The following is a 16,819-nucleotide window of genomic DNA, read 5'->3' as shown; positions in this document are numbered from 1 at the left end:
TTTAAATGGAACCTTCCTTCTTCTAAACGGAGCGGGTGCCCTCGTGTCCATTGGAAAGACCTACTGGTAAATAAAGCATTAGAAAGGTTATTATATGATCCCCTTATATATTTATACATAGCTATAATGTCACCTCTTAAGCGCCTCTTCTCCAGTGTAAACAGACCCAACTTGGCCAGTCTTTCTTCATAACTGAGACTTTCCATACCCTTTACCCTTCTCTGGACCCTCTCTAATTCAATAATGTCCCGTTTAAGCACTGGAGAGGGTGGGGCGCCCCAAGGCAGCCCAGAAGACAAATCCGGCCCTGTATATGTCTGTCCATTTCTGCACTGCTAGTTCTGTCTCTTAAAACAATGGTGCGAAGTCTACCTTTTATATCTGCTAATCAGTGGGCTTCTGTTAAATTCTCTCAGAAGGCAGCACCACCAGGACTGAGAACAGAACGCTGCAGGGATATACTGTTTGCAGTAGCAGATTTACTTCACAAATAGCAGTAACATTACTATAAATGTATCATGAATTTTTATTGCAACGTTGCTTAAAGTTACAGTTTCTTTCTTTAGGCAAACATTTTTGGGTTACATTTTCTATTAAAGATATCTATAAAGAATAGGGGGGGGGAGGAAACTACAAAACCCCATGGAGTGAGCTGTGCGGGTGTGTAGTTCCCTGTGTGACAGCCTGGCGCCGCTCTTATATCCACTCTCCTGTCAGTGACTCTTTGCCGGCCGGTAGCTTGTGCTACTCAGCCGGGGCCTGTGCTCAGGCCTCCCCGCCCACCTTCTCCAGTTAGCTCCGCTGTCTAGCTAGCCATGGCTACCAAAAAGGCTGGTTCCCGCCTGGAGACGGAGATCGAACGCTGCCGCTCAGAATGCCAATGGGATCGTATCCACGAATTAGTCAAGCAGCTCTCCGCCAAGCTCATCTCTAACGGTACGGGGAATTCCAGGAAAGGCCCGTGACTCAACTGCGGCCTACTAGCCCTCGGCCTTTCCTAAGCTGCCGGCTGCTGAGGTGGCAGTAGACGAAATTATTGTCTATTTGACACGTCAACAGTTTGGCTGCTGCGAGACAAGTATAATTGTTTTGCACTGGTTATATTAGATATGCCTGTCCTTTGCAGGAAGTGCAGCTAACTGTAGGTAAATTCACTCGGGGTCTCATGCAGAGGGCACTGCTGTCACTGTGGGGGTCTCAAATGGTGCTTGTATCACTGAGTGGGTCTCTATTAGAGGGAGCTACTGTCACTGGAAGTTCTAATTCAGGAGACACAGCAGTCATGGTGGGAGTTCTTGTTTAGGCATTGCTGTCACTGCTGGCTCACATTCAGAGGGTACTGCTCTGTATGGGGGACTCCCAGTATTCAGGTATCTGACTGAAAAGGCTTGGACAAGAGGGCCTGTTTGCCATTGGTGGGGGTCTCAAAGACTAGGCCCTGCTTTGATTTGAGTGCCATAGGGTACTGCAGTCACTGTGGGTGCTCACATTTAGAAGGTACTGTGGTTACTGGGGTGCTCACATTTAGAAGGTACTGTGGTTACTGGGGTGCTCACATTTAGAAGGTACTGGGGTGCTCCAATACAGAGGGTACTACACTCACAGGATGTTCACATAAAGAAGGTACTGGAGTCACTGGTGGGGGGGGGGGGGGGGGGGGTGCTCATATACAGAGGGTACTGTAGTTGCTGGGGGGATGCTCATATACAGAGGGTACTGCATTCACTGGTGGGGTGCTCACATTTAGAAGGTACTGTGGTTACTGGGGTGCTCGCATTTAGAAGGTACTGTGGTTACTGGGGTGCTCACATTTAGAAGGTACTGGGGTGCTCCAATACAGAGGGTACTGCACTCACAGGATGTTCACATAAAGAAGGTACTGGAATTACTGGGGGGGGTGCTCATATACAGAGAGTACTGTAGTTGCTGGGGGGATGCTCATATACAGAGGGTACTGCATTCACTGGTGGGGTGCTCACATTTAGAAGGTACTGTGGTTACTGGGGTGCTCACATTTAGAAGGTACTGGGGTGCTCCAATACAGAGGGTACTGCACTCACAGGATGTTCACATAAAGAAGGTACTGGAATTACTGGGGGGGGGGGTGCTCATATACAGAGAGTACTGTAGTTGCTGGGGGGATGCTCATATACAGAGGGTACTGCATTCACTGGTGGGGTGCTCATATACAGGTGGTACTGTAGTCGCTAGGGGGATGCTCACATACAGGGGGTACTGCACTCACTGGGGTGGTGCTGCTCATATACAGAGGTACTGGAGTTGCTGTGGGTGATGCTCACATACAGAGGGTACTGCACTCACTGGGGGATGTGCAGAGGGTACTGCACTCACAGGGGAGGGGGTGCTCACATGCTGAGGGTACTGCACTCGCTGGTGGATGGGATGCGCAGAGGGTACTGCACTAACAGGGGAGGGGGTGCTCACATGCAGAGGGTACTGCACTCGCTGGGGGGTTGCTCATATACAGAGAGTACTGGAGGCAATGCTTACATACAGAGGGTATTGCACTTAATGGGGGTGGTCACATGCAGAGGGTACTGCACTCACTGGGGTGCTATGCTAACATACAGAGGGTACTGCACTCACTGGGGTGCTATGCTAACATACAGAGGGTACTGCACTCACTGGGGGGTGCAAACATGCACGGTACTGCACTCGCTGGGGTGCTATGATAACATACAGAGGGTACTGCAGTTAGAGTGGCTGCTCACATACAGAGAGTACTGTAGTTGCTGGGGGGATGCTCATATACAGAGGGTACTGCATTCACTGGTGGGGTGCTCATATACAGGTGGTACTGTAGTCGCTAGGGGGATGCTCACATACAGAGGGTACTGCACTCACTGAGGGTGGTCACATACAGAAGGTACTGCACTCACGGGGGGGGGGTGTTCATATACAGAGGGTACTGCATTTACCAAACCGTGGACTAAAAACATCCCTATGTATTTCAGAAAACCTGCTTATTACAGGTCTTTAAAGGTTTGTTGTGGTTAAAAATATAATGTCCTCAGTAATCCAACAGTAAATTCAGACAAACATTTTTAAGTAGGATCTGCTAACAATTTGCTCATAGCAATAGAATAATAAGTATAGTCAAGATCAACAGCCCCCTCTTATCAGCAAATATGATTTTTTTTTAAATTTTCTTTTATTAATTCTCAGAAAGTGCACTCTTTTCTGTGGGTGTCTTAAGAGAGAGGCCAGTCGTGTCTGTGTTTTAACATTTGCAAAGTGTTTAAAATACCACTTTCTATATTAAAGGCTAGCATTTTTTCAGATGATGTAAGCTTTTTGGATTTTGCTGTGTTTGGTATTTGTCTAAAATATTTTTGAAGGTTTAAATAACATAATAATTTATAATATTATGTCATGTTTACTTTTTAAAATAAATTAAAGAATTTATGGATACCATATAGTGAGCTGGACTGTCCCCTTATGGTAAATTAAGGTGAATTTTTACTTTGATAATTATGCTCCTCTACGTAGGGTTGTTACCTAAATAAGTCATAAGGCAATAAGGCTTCTGCGTACAAAGAATTTAGTATTTTTTTTAAGTCGCCTACCTTGACACACTGTGCATGATTCATTGAAACAGGCTGGTGGGATGCATTGCATTCTTAAAGGAACAGTAACATCAAAAAATTAAAGTGTTTTAAAGTAATTAAAATATAATGTGCTTTTGCTCTGCAAAAAACTGGTGTTTTTGCTACAGAAAAGCTACTATATAAATAAGCTGCTGTGTAGCCATTGGGGCAGCCATTCAAGCTGGAAAAAAGGAGAAAAGGCACAGGTTACATAGCAGATAACTAGTAGATAAGCCCCATATAATGGGGGTTTATCTGTTATCTGCTAAGTAACCTGTGCCTTTTCTCCTTTGAATGGCTGCCCCCATGGCTACACAGCAGCTTACTTATATTAACTATAGTAGTCTTTCTGAGGCAAACACACCAGTTGTAGCAATGCAGGGCAACAGTACATTATATTGTTATTACTTTTATACACTTTCATTTTTGGTGTTACTTGTTCCTTTAAGCTTAAATGTTTAAGGAGCAACTTTAGACGCAAGTGCCTTTTATAAATGATGCCAATCCAGGCAATGACTGTGGTTGACTGTGAGAAAACACAGTGGAGAGTGGACAGAAAATCAGATGCTCTAAGGATGTATAAGTGTGCAAGGCCCAAGAATAAAGTCAGATGCTTGACTAGTGTTCTGTTAGGATCACTTTCCATTATGAGAAATTGCCTTCATGTGTGTTTGAGATTATCATGCTCTTAGTGGAAACCAGTTTTGATTATAATAGAAAGTTTTCAGCAACATTTCCCATGGAAAGGCTTGTGGTAAAATGCTGTTGACGTGGTTACCCTAAAATATGTATTCTAACGTATGGGTCCTCATATTCCCCTTTGAAAATGGAAATTTTTATTCTACGGTACAAAATACTACATAACATGAGGTTCATCTCTGGTTCTAACCAAACTGAATCATAAGTCTGATTCATTAATTTGGGTACCCTGAGAAACACAGCCCTAAAAGTTATTATAGTTGCTCCTGATTGTACTATTTAGACCAGGGGTGGGCAAACTACGGCCCGCGGGCCACATCCGGCCCGTTGGCCTTTTTAATCCGGCCCTCCGACTCCGGGTCCCTTTAAATAATTTCTGGGCCCTGATTGGTTGCGCTTCGTGCGTGCTGTATACGCAGGGGGCGCAACCATAAAATAGGATGCAGCAGGGAGCCGGGGAACAGACGCAGTCGAACGATGGAGGGAGCCGCAGGTCGGGGAGATGGAGGATGCTGGGGGGGGGGGAGCTGGTGGGAGGAAGTTGGCCCGGCCTGGCCCGCCTGTGACTCAATGTGGCCCCCGAGCCAAAAACTTTGCCCACCCCTGATTTAGACCTTTTGAGATGTTTGGTTATTCACTTGAGCTCCAGAGGTTTGATTTGGGCAGGGACCAATTGACCTCCCATGAATGCAAAACTTTACTGCAATACATATCTATTTATACATTTAGAATGGCTGTTTTTTTTTTTTTTTAAATGTTTCATTTTGTGTTTTCTATGTCGTTTCTCTTTTTTTTTTTTTTTAACAAATGTTTATTTGTTTATCAGCATGTTTTATCCATAGCATTTCACAGTTTAGGTGTTAATATTGTAACTTTATCTTCTATATGTATCTCATTTGACATAATACTCTTTAATAAACCAATAAAATATAAACCTGATGACCCACCTTCGAGCTCAGTCTGTTTATTTATTTCTTGGGAGATATTCGTTTTCATTGACAATATCTTAGCGGTTCTATGACTCCTGGGGAGGCTCTGATCGTTGTGATCTCTCATCATTTGTTAATGTTTGCATGTATTTCTGGGTTTCTAGTAATAGTTGGTTATTTCTTATAAGCTCTGTTTCATACCATGTTGTATTCTGTAGGGAATGTATAGTTAGGTGTTTTGTGTGTTCATGGAGAGATGTTATGTAGTTTATCCAATGTGTTTTGTTCTCTATGTGTCTCTTTCAGTGTCTCTTTCAGATTTTGTGAGTGGGGTCGGTTGTTTTAATTTGCTAAAAAGTGCCCATTCAAACGAGGGGTGTAAAGGTTTTGTTTGTTAGACTGGACCAATAGTTGCTAATTTGTGTCCAAAAGTTTTGTATTTTTGGACATGTCCAAAGGCAATGTTCTAGGTCTGCTTCTGAGGTATTGCAGCGCAGGCAGTTAGATGTAGGTAGGTTACCCATTTTGTATCGTTTAAGCGGGGTCAGATAAGATTTATGTAAGATTTGGAGTGCCATTTCTTGGTATTTGCTTGATGTAAGAAGTTGCATTGAATGGTTATGGAGTTTTAGTATGTCTTGCGTTGTTGTCTGTGAGGGCATGTTTGTCCATTTTGCTAATGTTTTGTCTTCGTTCTCTTTATAGATCGAAGTTCTTAACCTGTGATATAGTTGGGATGTGGATTTTATTGATGTTTTATCTTTCCACATGAGATTGAGGGGGTTGGTCCTATCTGTTTCAGAGAGCTGTTTTAGTATAGTTGACGTAAAATGTAAGATTTGTAAAAGGAGAAAGTAATTTTGTGATGTGAATGGATGTTTAAGTTGTAGCGTTTCTTGTGGGAGGGTTAAGTGATTTGGTCCTAGTAGATTTTTAATGTTGTAGAGGCCTTGTTGCTCCCATTGATATAAGGTGGGGTTCTTTATACCTATTGGAAAGGATGTGTTTCCGTTCCATGTTTGGTATGTTGATTGAATAAAAGGTAGTTTAAATTTTTTTTGGAGTATCTGCCATATTTTGTATGAATGAATAAATAAGTGGTTTTCTTGCATTGTATGAGGGATGTTGGTGAGTGGCATATGTAGTAAATGATTTAGAGATTGTTCAGCAACTCGGAGGTGGTCTAAGTTGTTTGTGGTATATATGTCTCTATGCCATAGCCAGTCCTCTATGTATCTGGTGAGGGATGCTTCGTTATATTCTTTTATGTTGGGGAGGTTAAGTCCACCTTCCTGTTTGGACTGTTGTAATTTTATACAGCTTATTCTAGAGCGTTTTTTGTCCCAAATTAAAGATTGGAATGTTTGGTTTATTCGTTTGAGGTCTTTGGGTCTTATCTGGTATGGTAACATTTGTATAACGTATAATAATTTGGGAAAAAATACCATTTTTATTAGATGTATACGTCCAAAGAACTAGGTGAGATTTAGTTTTTTCCAGATTGAAAGTTCTGGTTGTAATGAGTCTATTTTCTGTCGTAGATTGAGTTTATATATTTCTGTATGGTGTTTTGGGATATTGATACCTAGGAATTTTATGTGTTGTTTTGTTTTTTGAAAGGGGAAATTTTTTTGACCAGTCAGTTTTGAGAGTATGTTTCAGAAGTAGTGCTTCCGATTTTTCTAGATTGATTCGGAAACCTGCTATAGCACCAAATCTATCTATTATTTGTAATAATATAGGGATATCCTGAGCGGAGTTATTGATGAATAGCATAATGTCATCTGCAAATGCTACAAGTTTTTGAGAGGTTTGTCCTGTTTGAATTCCTGTGTCTTTGTTTTTTATATTAGATGGCAAACTCTCTGCATGGATGCACTTATGTTTTTTTCAGTAGTATTGGAAGTTTGTAATAAATGACTCAGGGGCATTTTTATTATAGTGTGTAAGCCCATGGCAACCAATCAGCAACTAGAGGTAAAACAGTAATCTACTAGTTAGAGAACAAAAGCAAAGATCTGATCATTGCTATGGGCACCATCACCAGTGATGTTGGCTTAAACACTATGAATAAATATGTCCTTAAATGTTTTTAGCTTTTAAATATTTTTTCATTTATAAAATGTCATGACTTAGTCCTTTTAAGATGAAAGAAAAACTGATTTTTTTAATTATTTCTTTTGCTGTCCAGATGACATGGCTGAACTGCTTCTGGGAGAAGCCAAACTTGAACAGTATCTTAAGGATAACCCCATCAAACAAGGAACAAGTCCTCGAGGACCCCGGCCAAAGCTGACAGATGTCCGCAAGCACCTCACAGCTGCATTAGACAGAGGCAATCTTAAGGTACCGATATTACCACTCCTTTACGCCAACCCAAATTAAGTTTTAAAACTAAAAGAATCACAAAAAATCAACAGATATCCATGGTACAAAGATATTGGTCAGGACTGTCCACCCAACAGACATAAAAAGATATTATCCTTTTTTGTTTCATGTCTGTCTCGGGCATACTAATTTCCTCAATGAGCAGAATTTATTAGGCTGCTTTTTCTGTTTTCAAGATTTTTTCTTTTATGTAATATGTTCTGTTCCTCTGAAGCACTTTCACATAAATAATTATTTAATCCATGTAAGTCAATTTATTAAGTCTATGTAAGTATAATTATTTAATCCATGTAAGTCAAGTGCCTACAGAGGTAGCGACTTGACATAATACATATGCATGACAACCCTATGTTTTAATAATAAATTAGTCTCTCTTGCAATGTTGTATAAACTTCTTTTTGCAGGAAAAAAGGTAAATGTCAGGAGTAAAATAATTCTACATTGTCCTAAATGTAGTCATTGATATTTTATTGGTTTTCTTTTTCATAATGGCCAAAGTGCTGTATAAACATTTTCTTTTTACAAGTAAGAGCCAAGGGTAAATACATAAACCTGCACATATCAATGCCCACTCAGCAACGTAAAATACAATTAGTTTAATGAGTCTTTGATTTGGTATGAAGCCAATTGGTTAATACCATAATTAATCCTGACAGATACAAGTGTTCAGTTTCCCAAACTCACTGACGGCAAGCGTTTGCCTAGAGCTGCATTAAAAATCTTGTCTTAAAAAAAAAAAAAAAAAAAATCTTGCATTAGACAAACTATGCATGGAATTTTACTAATTAGGACTAGACTTTCAACTCTGCACTTTGACTTTTGTCATTTGGTACTGAAATTTTTTACTGCAATGGTCTAAATCATCTGGTGATAACTCAGCAATATAAAAAATATATAATATAATAAAAAATATGTGGCTGATATTCTACCAAGGTTAGTAAAGCAACTTGTCATTCTAGAACCACAAAAGTTGCTGAGGTGCCCAGCAGATCCTAACCGATTTGGGTGGCTTTTGTTGGGAATCAGTGCAAGGTTTAGTGCAAGCTTCTGCAGCTTGGGCTGTTCAGTGCATTAGTATACATTAAGTGCACAAACGCCTGTTCTACAAGTTCTGAAACTAAACCAAAGCTAGCATGAGTTACAAAAATCAAAACAGTAGCAATAATACACTTAGCTGCACCATATAGGAGTCAATGCACAAGAGACAGGTGTTGATAAGCAGTGTTTTTATCTAGACTATTCTCATTGCAGCATTGAGTCATATTTGCACTGTTACCATCAACAGGTGCAGCAGAATTTGCTTAACCTTTGCTACGCAAATTAAGTTTTCATCCTTCGTCACAACACTTCTTTTTATCCATGCCTTTTTAAATGTGTAAACCTCCACTTGCATGCTCATGAACCTATATTGAATTCAGTTATGTTAAAACACAGTTTCTTATTTAAAGGAGAAGGAAAGGTACGGTTACTGGGGCGGTGCCAAAATTGTAATCACATACCTGATACCCCAGGCCATTACTCCTGGCAACAGAAAACTGCACCAGCTCAGAGTACCTGCTGGCAACCAATTCTCTTTCTTCTATCTTCTGTCTTCATGATCCTGGGGTCCAACTTATGTGCAGTATAATAATAAAAGCCAGCTTTTTTGTTAAAGTTCGGCTTTTCAATCAATTTCACATGTGCAAGCGGAGCAAGGACAGAAGAGGAAGGAGGATCATTCATTCATAGGTACCCCGGGCTGGTGCAGTTTTCTACTAACATGAGCACCGGTCTGAGGTATCCAGTAAGTGATTAAAATGACTGGGGGCTGCCTAATGTTTTGGCACCCCCCAGTAATCGTACCTTTCCTTCTTTAATCACAGTGCCACATGGTCCTATTCTGCAAAGTACTATGTAGACTGAATCCACTGAAAGAAACACAGTATTGCTCTTAAAATTTGCAATTTATGGAATATCCTATAGGCTAAATTTAACCTATGTCTCTTAAAAGTAACAACATGTGCCTGCTGCAAGTCTTGATGTGTTTTGCAGGTTCTGAACCACTTCATGACCTGAGTGCAGGGACATGGAGTGGAGGTCGGCCTGAAAATACCTGCTTTTTTTTTTTTTTTTATTATACATAAAGGGCTATAGTTTTAGGGCAAACTCCATTCAATACAGTGCCAGTAATGGTGTTATTCAGTGGCTGATAATAAACCTCATGTGTACTGGAGGGGGAAATAATTTTTTTAACTTATTTGGCCTTTCTATATACTACAGATGCTAATCCATTATTTTTTCTGCTTGTAGCCAGATTTAATGCAAGAAGTCAACCTGCTAATGGCAAAGCTGAATTATGTAGAAGGTGACTACAGGGAAGCCCTAAGTGTTTATGCCAGGGTTGGCCTGGATGACCTGCAGCTTGTGGCCTCTCCTGCTTACAAGCTTAGGATGATTGCTGAAGCCTTCTCAACTAAAGGTAGGACTATTGGAATCATGACTAAATACTGAGTAGTAAAACCAGTTTGAATGACAAACCCTTCTCACAGCATTTAAAAATTATGTTTCATATTACAAAGTCCTGTTACAGTTGTAGGACTTTGCAAAAGAAAAACTGTACCCGTTGTATTCATTTAAAAAGGTCTGGCGCCTTCAAATATTAAAATAAAGCATTACTCACTCCTGAGTTCAGCGCAGGTGCAGAGATCAGAAGTTATAATGCACATGTTTGTGCTGTCGTCATTCCTTTTTATGTTAACGTGTTGGCTGATAATTGTTCCAAGCATGCACAGGCCTGCTTAGTGCTTCCCTCCTTTACTCCTCACTGCCAATCTCTGTGTGTCTAAAGTGGAAGAATGTGTCACCAACACCCTCTTCCCATCTGGGAAGATCAGGTAGGGATATTTTAACACTATATATAATGTATATAACCACATTAATGGTTGTAGCACAGCAAAAACCCAAATGGTTGGTGTTCACTGCTGGGACATCCCTCATTACTCATATATGAAGAAAGTTTATTGAGTCGTATTAAGCCACACCCTTAAATCCATATGCCTCCTTCTCCCATGTGGGTAGCACAGCAACCCCCTGCACATACTAATTACACACCTTAGGGACCCCCTAACAACTATTTCCAAATGCTAACAAACTCCCAGGACAAACCCTTGCCAGGTTCATTTCCCACAGGCAGGTATGACACACACACAGGCAGCATAGGGCAGTAAGAATATGAAACACAGTCAGTGTAGGGCAGTAAGAGTATGAAACACACAGACAGTGTAGGCAGGCAGAGTATGGTACACACAGGCAACATAGGGCAGGCAGAGTATGGCAGAGTATGGCATACTCAGGCAGAATAAGGCAGGCAGAGTATGGCACACGCAGGCAGGACAGGGTAGGCAGAGTATGGCACACGCAGGCAGGACAGGGTAGGCAGAGTATGGCACACACAAGCAGTGTAGGGCAGGCAGAGTATGTCACACGCAGGCAGGAGAGGGCAGGGAAAATATGGCAGACACAGGCAGGAACAAGCAGAGCAGGCAGAGTAGGGAAACCTATCATGACTACTCAGGTAACAACTGATCATGACCACTTCAAGATGAACAGTTTGTACTGCATTACTGTACATTACGGTCTTACAGGTGTGAACAATGCATGGGGCCAGTTAATTAGTGCTGATACCACTAAAATCCAGGGGATGGATTTCCCCTTTATCATCATCTTCATATATATAAGCGGGTATTCTTGGTTGCTTCATAACGAAGTTGCAGTAAATGTGCCAAGTGATTATTATAACTGAACCGGACTGGGTACCCCTTAAATGACATACATGTTAGTTGCCCTGTAGTGGAAAATAGCACACAGAAATTAAATTAATCCATTGCAGTAAGTAATAATGACTACAGTTACTTTGAAAAATAATGAACTTTCCAGGGGATTATGTGTCATAGGGTGTATGTAGCCAAACTAAGATGCAAATTAAGGGTGATCTTGTCAAAATATATCCATAGTAAGCTTTTATCCCATGCCTTCTCTGCATATACTAGCCTAAACATTCATAGACTGTTTTGTCTTAATGTCACTGGTTATTTTTAGATGATGGGGATGCCGTAAGGTGAGATTGTCACAACCACCTCTGACCCTCCTTTAAATTTAATGTTGTGTTTGATGAGCTGAGTGGTTGGCTTTTAATGCGTTCTATTTCTAGAAAGGCAGTGCATGGCAGGGACAGAGAAAGTATCAAATGGAAGAGAGAAGAAGGGTGGGTGTGGAAAGCAATACTCCAATTAACTGCTGTTTTGTCTGTGGAAAAATAATGTGATGCAAACAAAGGACAGACAGGTCAGTGGGAAGGGTTTCCTTGTAACTTGAGAATGGAGAAAAATAAAAATTGTATTTGACAAGCAGCTGAGAGAAGTGTAATAACTTTGTTTCTGAACTGTTGCATGTCCAGTAGTCATGTTTTAGTTTTTAAAGGAGTACTTTGATCCTATCCCTTCAGCAAACCAAATTTGCATGTAAAGTGCATTTGAACTGCTGCACCAACTCAGTTAAGAAAGCACTGGATAATTGTATTACAGGAATGAGATCTGTTTTTCAGAAAATAGTACAGAAAACTGATAAAAAGTACCTTACACTTGGCTAATAGTAATACTTAGTCTTATTTTTAAATGTATGTAGTAGTCTTAAAGAATAAGAATTTGGGTTTTTACGGTACAGCCCCCAGAATCCTTTCCGTTTATTTAGTTTCTCTATTACAACCAGTTCAGCTTACGCTCTTTTACTGATTTTCTTTGAGGTCTTCATAGTCTGAGAAAAAGAGAGCTCAGAAAGCAAAAGCGGACAGAGTATCACGCTAGACAAGGAAGTCAGTAAAAGAGCTGCAGTTTAGCTTCTTGTAATCAGGGCATCTTTAAGGTACCAGTGGGCCCAGGACAAAAATATCTTTTGTGGGCCCCCACAACTGTTCCAATAAATTTCTAATAGGACTACCTTCAAGCAGATAAACTTGCATACAATAAGGCAGGAAATACAGAAAAAAAAATCAACTGTAATCACAAATGAAAACTTTTTATTAAGATATATTTCCTTTAGGAATATTCTTTTTTGTTGTAACATAAACTAAAAAGATGGTTATGTTGAGCTCTTCCAGTTGATTAAAATGAGGAGTCTGCAATTTCTGGGGAATGCTTCAGGTCTGATGGTGGGCCCTTGACAATTGCCCCTTTTCCTCATTTATTAAAATGGCCCTGTTTGTAATAAAAACAAATAAATCTGCATGCAGGGAGATAGGTATATTATTCTTGGGGCTGTTTAGGGGATTTTAAGATTAAAGGCTTACTTATCCTTTAAGGCATGGAAAACTCCACGCGCAAAGCATTCTGGATAATAGCTTACATATCTCTACCATATTTTTTTTTTAAAAACACTCAAAAGTCACAAAAAGTCATTTATGGCTGTTTCTTTCTCTAAAAAATCTGTTTGCTCATGCTTTATTGCTCAAATTCTATGTTTTATAGCTAAGCATTCTACAGTAATGGTCAGGGATCCAGACTGAAATCTTTTAATCACTACAGGATTGAAAGGCCTTTGCGGGATGAATTAGTTCTCTGATTGTAGTTTTAAAATACATAATATCATGAAAACCCATCTTAAATAAGGAAATCTGTACAATTAGCTATGTATAAAATTAAACAAGCATATTCCAAAATGTATTGATGGGATGGTAGGTACCTTTTAACTGTAATAATGCTTTTTACAGAATCATAACATTGCAAATGCCCTCTAAAGTATCCAGTTTTGGATCACATATTACAAGTACAATGTCCCCTTAAATTTGCTAAAGATGCCTCCTGTGTTGAATATTGGCATGATATTTGGGATGGCTTTGCATATTACTTTAAACATGTGCCCTGATAATACAGAAACGTCACTAGGTATAGCAGGGACCGTTTCCTTATACTAAAGGATGCCATACATTAGCACAAAATTCCATTAATCATGTAGAATGTCTAAAACATTTGTTCTGTAGTATTGCCACCACCGTATGGAGGTGGGGGATAAGTCTCATATCTTTATAGATTATTATTAATCAAAAATGATTCTTACATGCAGGAATTATCCTCTGGAATGAAATAATGAAAGTGAAGCTGTTTGACATTCTATAGCGTTGTTTTAGCATATTTCCTTAAAGGACAAGGAAAGTCAAAATCTATTAAGCACACTATTCAATAGTACTACTATTGCTACGTAAAAACGCTATATTTCTGGCTTGCCTAATGAAAGATTTACAGAGATACACTTACTACATACTACATATGCCCACTTCCTTTCCCTCACTAGTCTTTACTGCACATGCATCCCCAACATCCTCCAGCAGCCTCCCCCCTCCCGCTCCCCCAGCACCTGCAAGCTCCGGCTCACACGCCAACTCCAACATCACCACACCACCAACCCCCTCCCCCCGCTCCTCGCTGCGCTTGCCAGTGAACACCAGTGAACAGCAAACAGGAAGTGTGAAAGGTGTAACTGCAACCGACCCCCCCGTCACCATGGCAACCAGACGCTATGGGGAGCGCTCCTGCTTGTGCGCATGTGCTTACTAAGGAACTGGTCGTAGTGTCTGTGCAGGAATGTTGCATTATGGGAATCTCTACCCAGCTCAGCGTTTTTTCTTCCTGTTTGGCTTCTGATTATCTGAACTATTGAAATATATGGGGAGACTTAAGGGCACTATTGAGACAACTGTAGGTATGCCGGCATTTTGAGATTAACTCTTTACTAGCCTTTCCTTCTCCTTTAAACAGAACAAAATGTTAACCTTAGCTTCTCCATGGATATTAATGTACTATTCTGGAGTATGAACATTGCTACAAAAAGTTACAGGGGGTATGTACTGAAAACTGTGAGGGAAAAGTCACATTGCAGACAAAACAAACAGGTTCTTGTCTTGGGGCTTTACACGCCAGCTATAAAAATGGTTAGATGTTACTTTAATGTGGTATCATTTATTGTTTAAGTAAACTTTTTGCAAAAGTTTGAGAAGATCTTCATCAGACAAAGTATTTTGCAGAACCTGAAATGAACACTAAAACACATATTTTAAACTATCCTACTGTGTAATATGACACAACTGGGTTATTTTGTAGCTTTTTTTGTAATAAGTTAAAGTGTAAATAAACTAACAGCAGCAGGATTTTTGTTTCCCTTGTTGTATGAAGCAGTCTAGTTTTGCAAGTTTCAGGAGGGGGCAGTAAGGCTCCATGTTACCATGCTGTTTCGTCTGGCATCCAGCACATACCAGCACAATCCATCCCTCGTGCCTGGCATTCTCTGAGCATTTACTGACTAAATCCAGCTAATCCCATACATTAGGGAGTTGGAAATGATTATGTTTCCAATCTCTGGTATCTGGTGTCTCAGCAAGGAAGTTAAGGGATTGGACAATACTTATACAGCATTTTATTGGGAGGGTTCCTGTTTATTTTCAGGTGCATGCCTATGCTGTTGCTTGTTTGTCCACTGGATGTTCTTAGAAGTATTAAATGCAGCCATTCCTCTTGTGCCACAACATATTTTAACAGCAGTGAATCTTCTAAAGATATTATCTTTCTAATATATTTCAATTAAGTTTGGTCCAGACATTTACCTGTGTTTAAATGTGTAGCTAGGAGAGAGAGCAGGCATGCAGTTCTAGCAGCTGCTGTGTTAAATTATTGTAATCACACAGCTGTGCTGTGTCTTGACAGAATCATCATAATTTCAGGGAAAGTTGGGCTATTACCAAGCTTTAGGGTCAGTGCACGTAATGACAATGGCCCTGTCAACGATATCAATTTGCTGGAGTATCTGTGGCAAGATGTGAAAATTTCTGTTTATCAATGGTGCCTATCCAACCTGACAAAGCTTCAACAGCTTTGCTAAGAAAAGCAAGCAAATAAAGCAGGACCTAGATGTGCATAGCTAGTAGAGTTTTACCTCAAAAAACACATAACTGTAAGTAATGATTGGTCTGTAGCTTAAAACTACATATTTTAAATAATAAAGATGCTTTACAAAAATATACAGACACAGACTATTGTGTGCAGGTGAACATCCCCTTTAAGTAAGTGTACAGTGGTTTTTTAAAGTTTGTGAACATTGGTGTGTATGGCAGGGTAGCAAGGAGAAAGCCACTGCTCTCCCCCAAAAATATTTCTGACAGTCTCCAGTTATGCTAAAGATCATGCGGGCAAACCAGAAGGATACTGAAAGAATGTTTTGTGGACGGATAAAGCCAAAATAGAACTTTTTGACTTAAATGAGGAGTGTTAAAGGAGAAGGAAAGGTTAAGTCACTTGGGGGTGCCAAAATGTTAGCACCCCCAAGTGACTTAAATCACATACTTTTTACCCCGGGCTGGTGCCCCTGTTCAGAGAGAACAGCACCAGCCCGGGGTAGCTGCGAGCGCTTCCTCTTCTGTATTCGCTGCGCGCGCATGCGCAGTAGAGTGAAAAAGCCGAACTTAAACATAGAAGTCGGCTTTTCACTCTACTGCGCATGCGCCGGCCCATGGATTTCGCCGGCAGCATGAAGACGGCAGGAAGAAGGCTCGCTGCAGGTACCCCGGGCTGGTGCTGTTTTCTCCTAACAGGGGCACCAGCCCGGGGTACAAGGTAAGCGGTTAAAGTCACTTGGGGGTGCCTAACATTTTGGCACCCCCAAGTGACTTAGCCTTTCCTTCTCCTTTAAATTTAGAGAAATAAAAACACTGCATTCAAGCATAAAAACCTTATCCCATCTGTGAAACATGTTGGAGGGCAGTTCATACAACATCCAAGAGCTGAAGCTTTGAAATTCCTCCGAGTCGATGTGCAGGACTGATCAACAGTGACCACAAACCTGCACAAGGGGGTCACACCAAATACTAAGAGCACAATTTACTTACTTTTGCCACAAGCAAATCAAATCATTTTTAAAAAAATAAATAAATACATTACCAAGTATAATCATTTTTGTTTCATTTGTTTAACAACATTTTCTTTATCTACTTTTAGGGCTTGTTTGAAAATCAGATGAAGTTTGAGGTCATATTCATATGAACATCCAAGGGGTTGGTGAGCAACATGTTGCTCATGAGCCACTGGTTGGGGGTCACTGATATACAGTATAGTAGATTTAGAGTAGCTAGTTTGGTATTAGTGTATGGCTGGAGGGACTGCAGCTCTATGCTGT

The 16,819-nt window shown here is 40.4% G+C and overlaps 1 protein-coding gene across 3 annotated transcripts in view; it reads left to right on the top strand.

The window, feature by feature from the left end:
- Positions 1-664: 664 nt before the first annotated feature.
- ttc7b (tetratricopeptide repeat domain 7B) overlaps positions 665-16,819 on the top strand; it is a 76,000-nt gene continuing 59,845 nt past the window's right edge. The window contains exons 1-3 of one of the 3 annotated variants that reach the window (XM_031906815.1): positions 665-936; positions 7,428-7,582; positions 9,914-10,082. In XM_031906815.1, the coding sequence (XP_031762675.1) occupies positions 816-936; positions 7,428-7,582; positions 9,914-10,082 (445 nt within the window). In that variant the 5' untranslated portion in view covers positions 665-815. 3 annotated transcript variants of the gene reach the window in all.

This window comes from Xenopus tropicalis, chromosome 8, assembly GCF_000004195.4.
Source record: "Xenopus tropicalis strain Nigerian chromosome 8, UCB_Xtro_10.0, whole genome shotgun sequence".
Taxonomy (NCBI): Eukaryota; Metazoa; Chordata; class Amphibia; order Anura; family Pipidae; genus Xenopus; species Xenopus tropicalis.
This window is presented reverse-complemented; position numbering and strand designations above follow the sequence as displayed.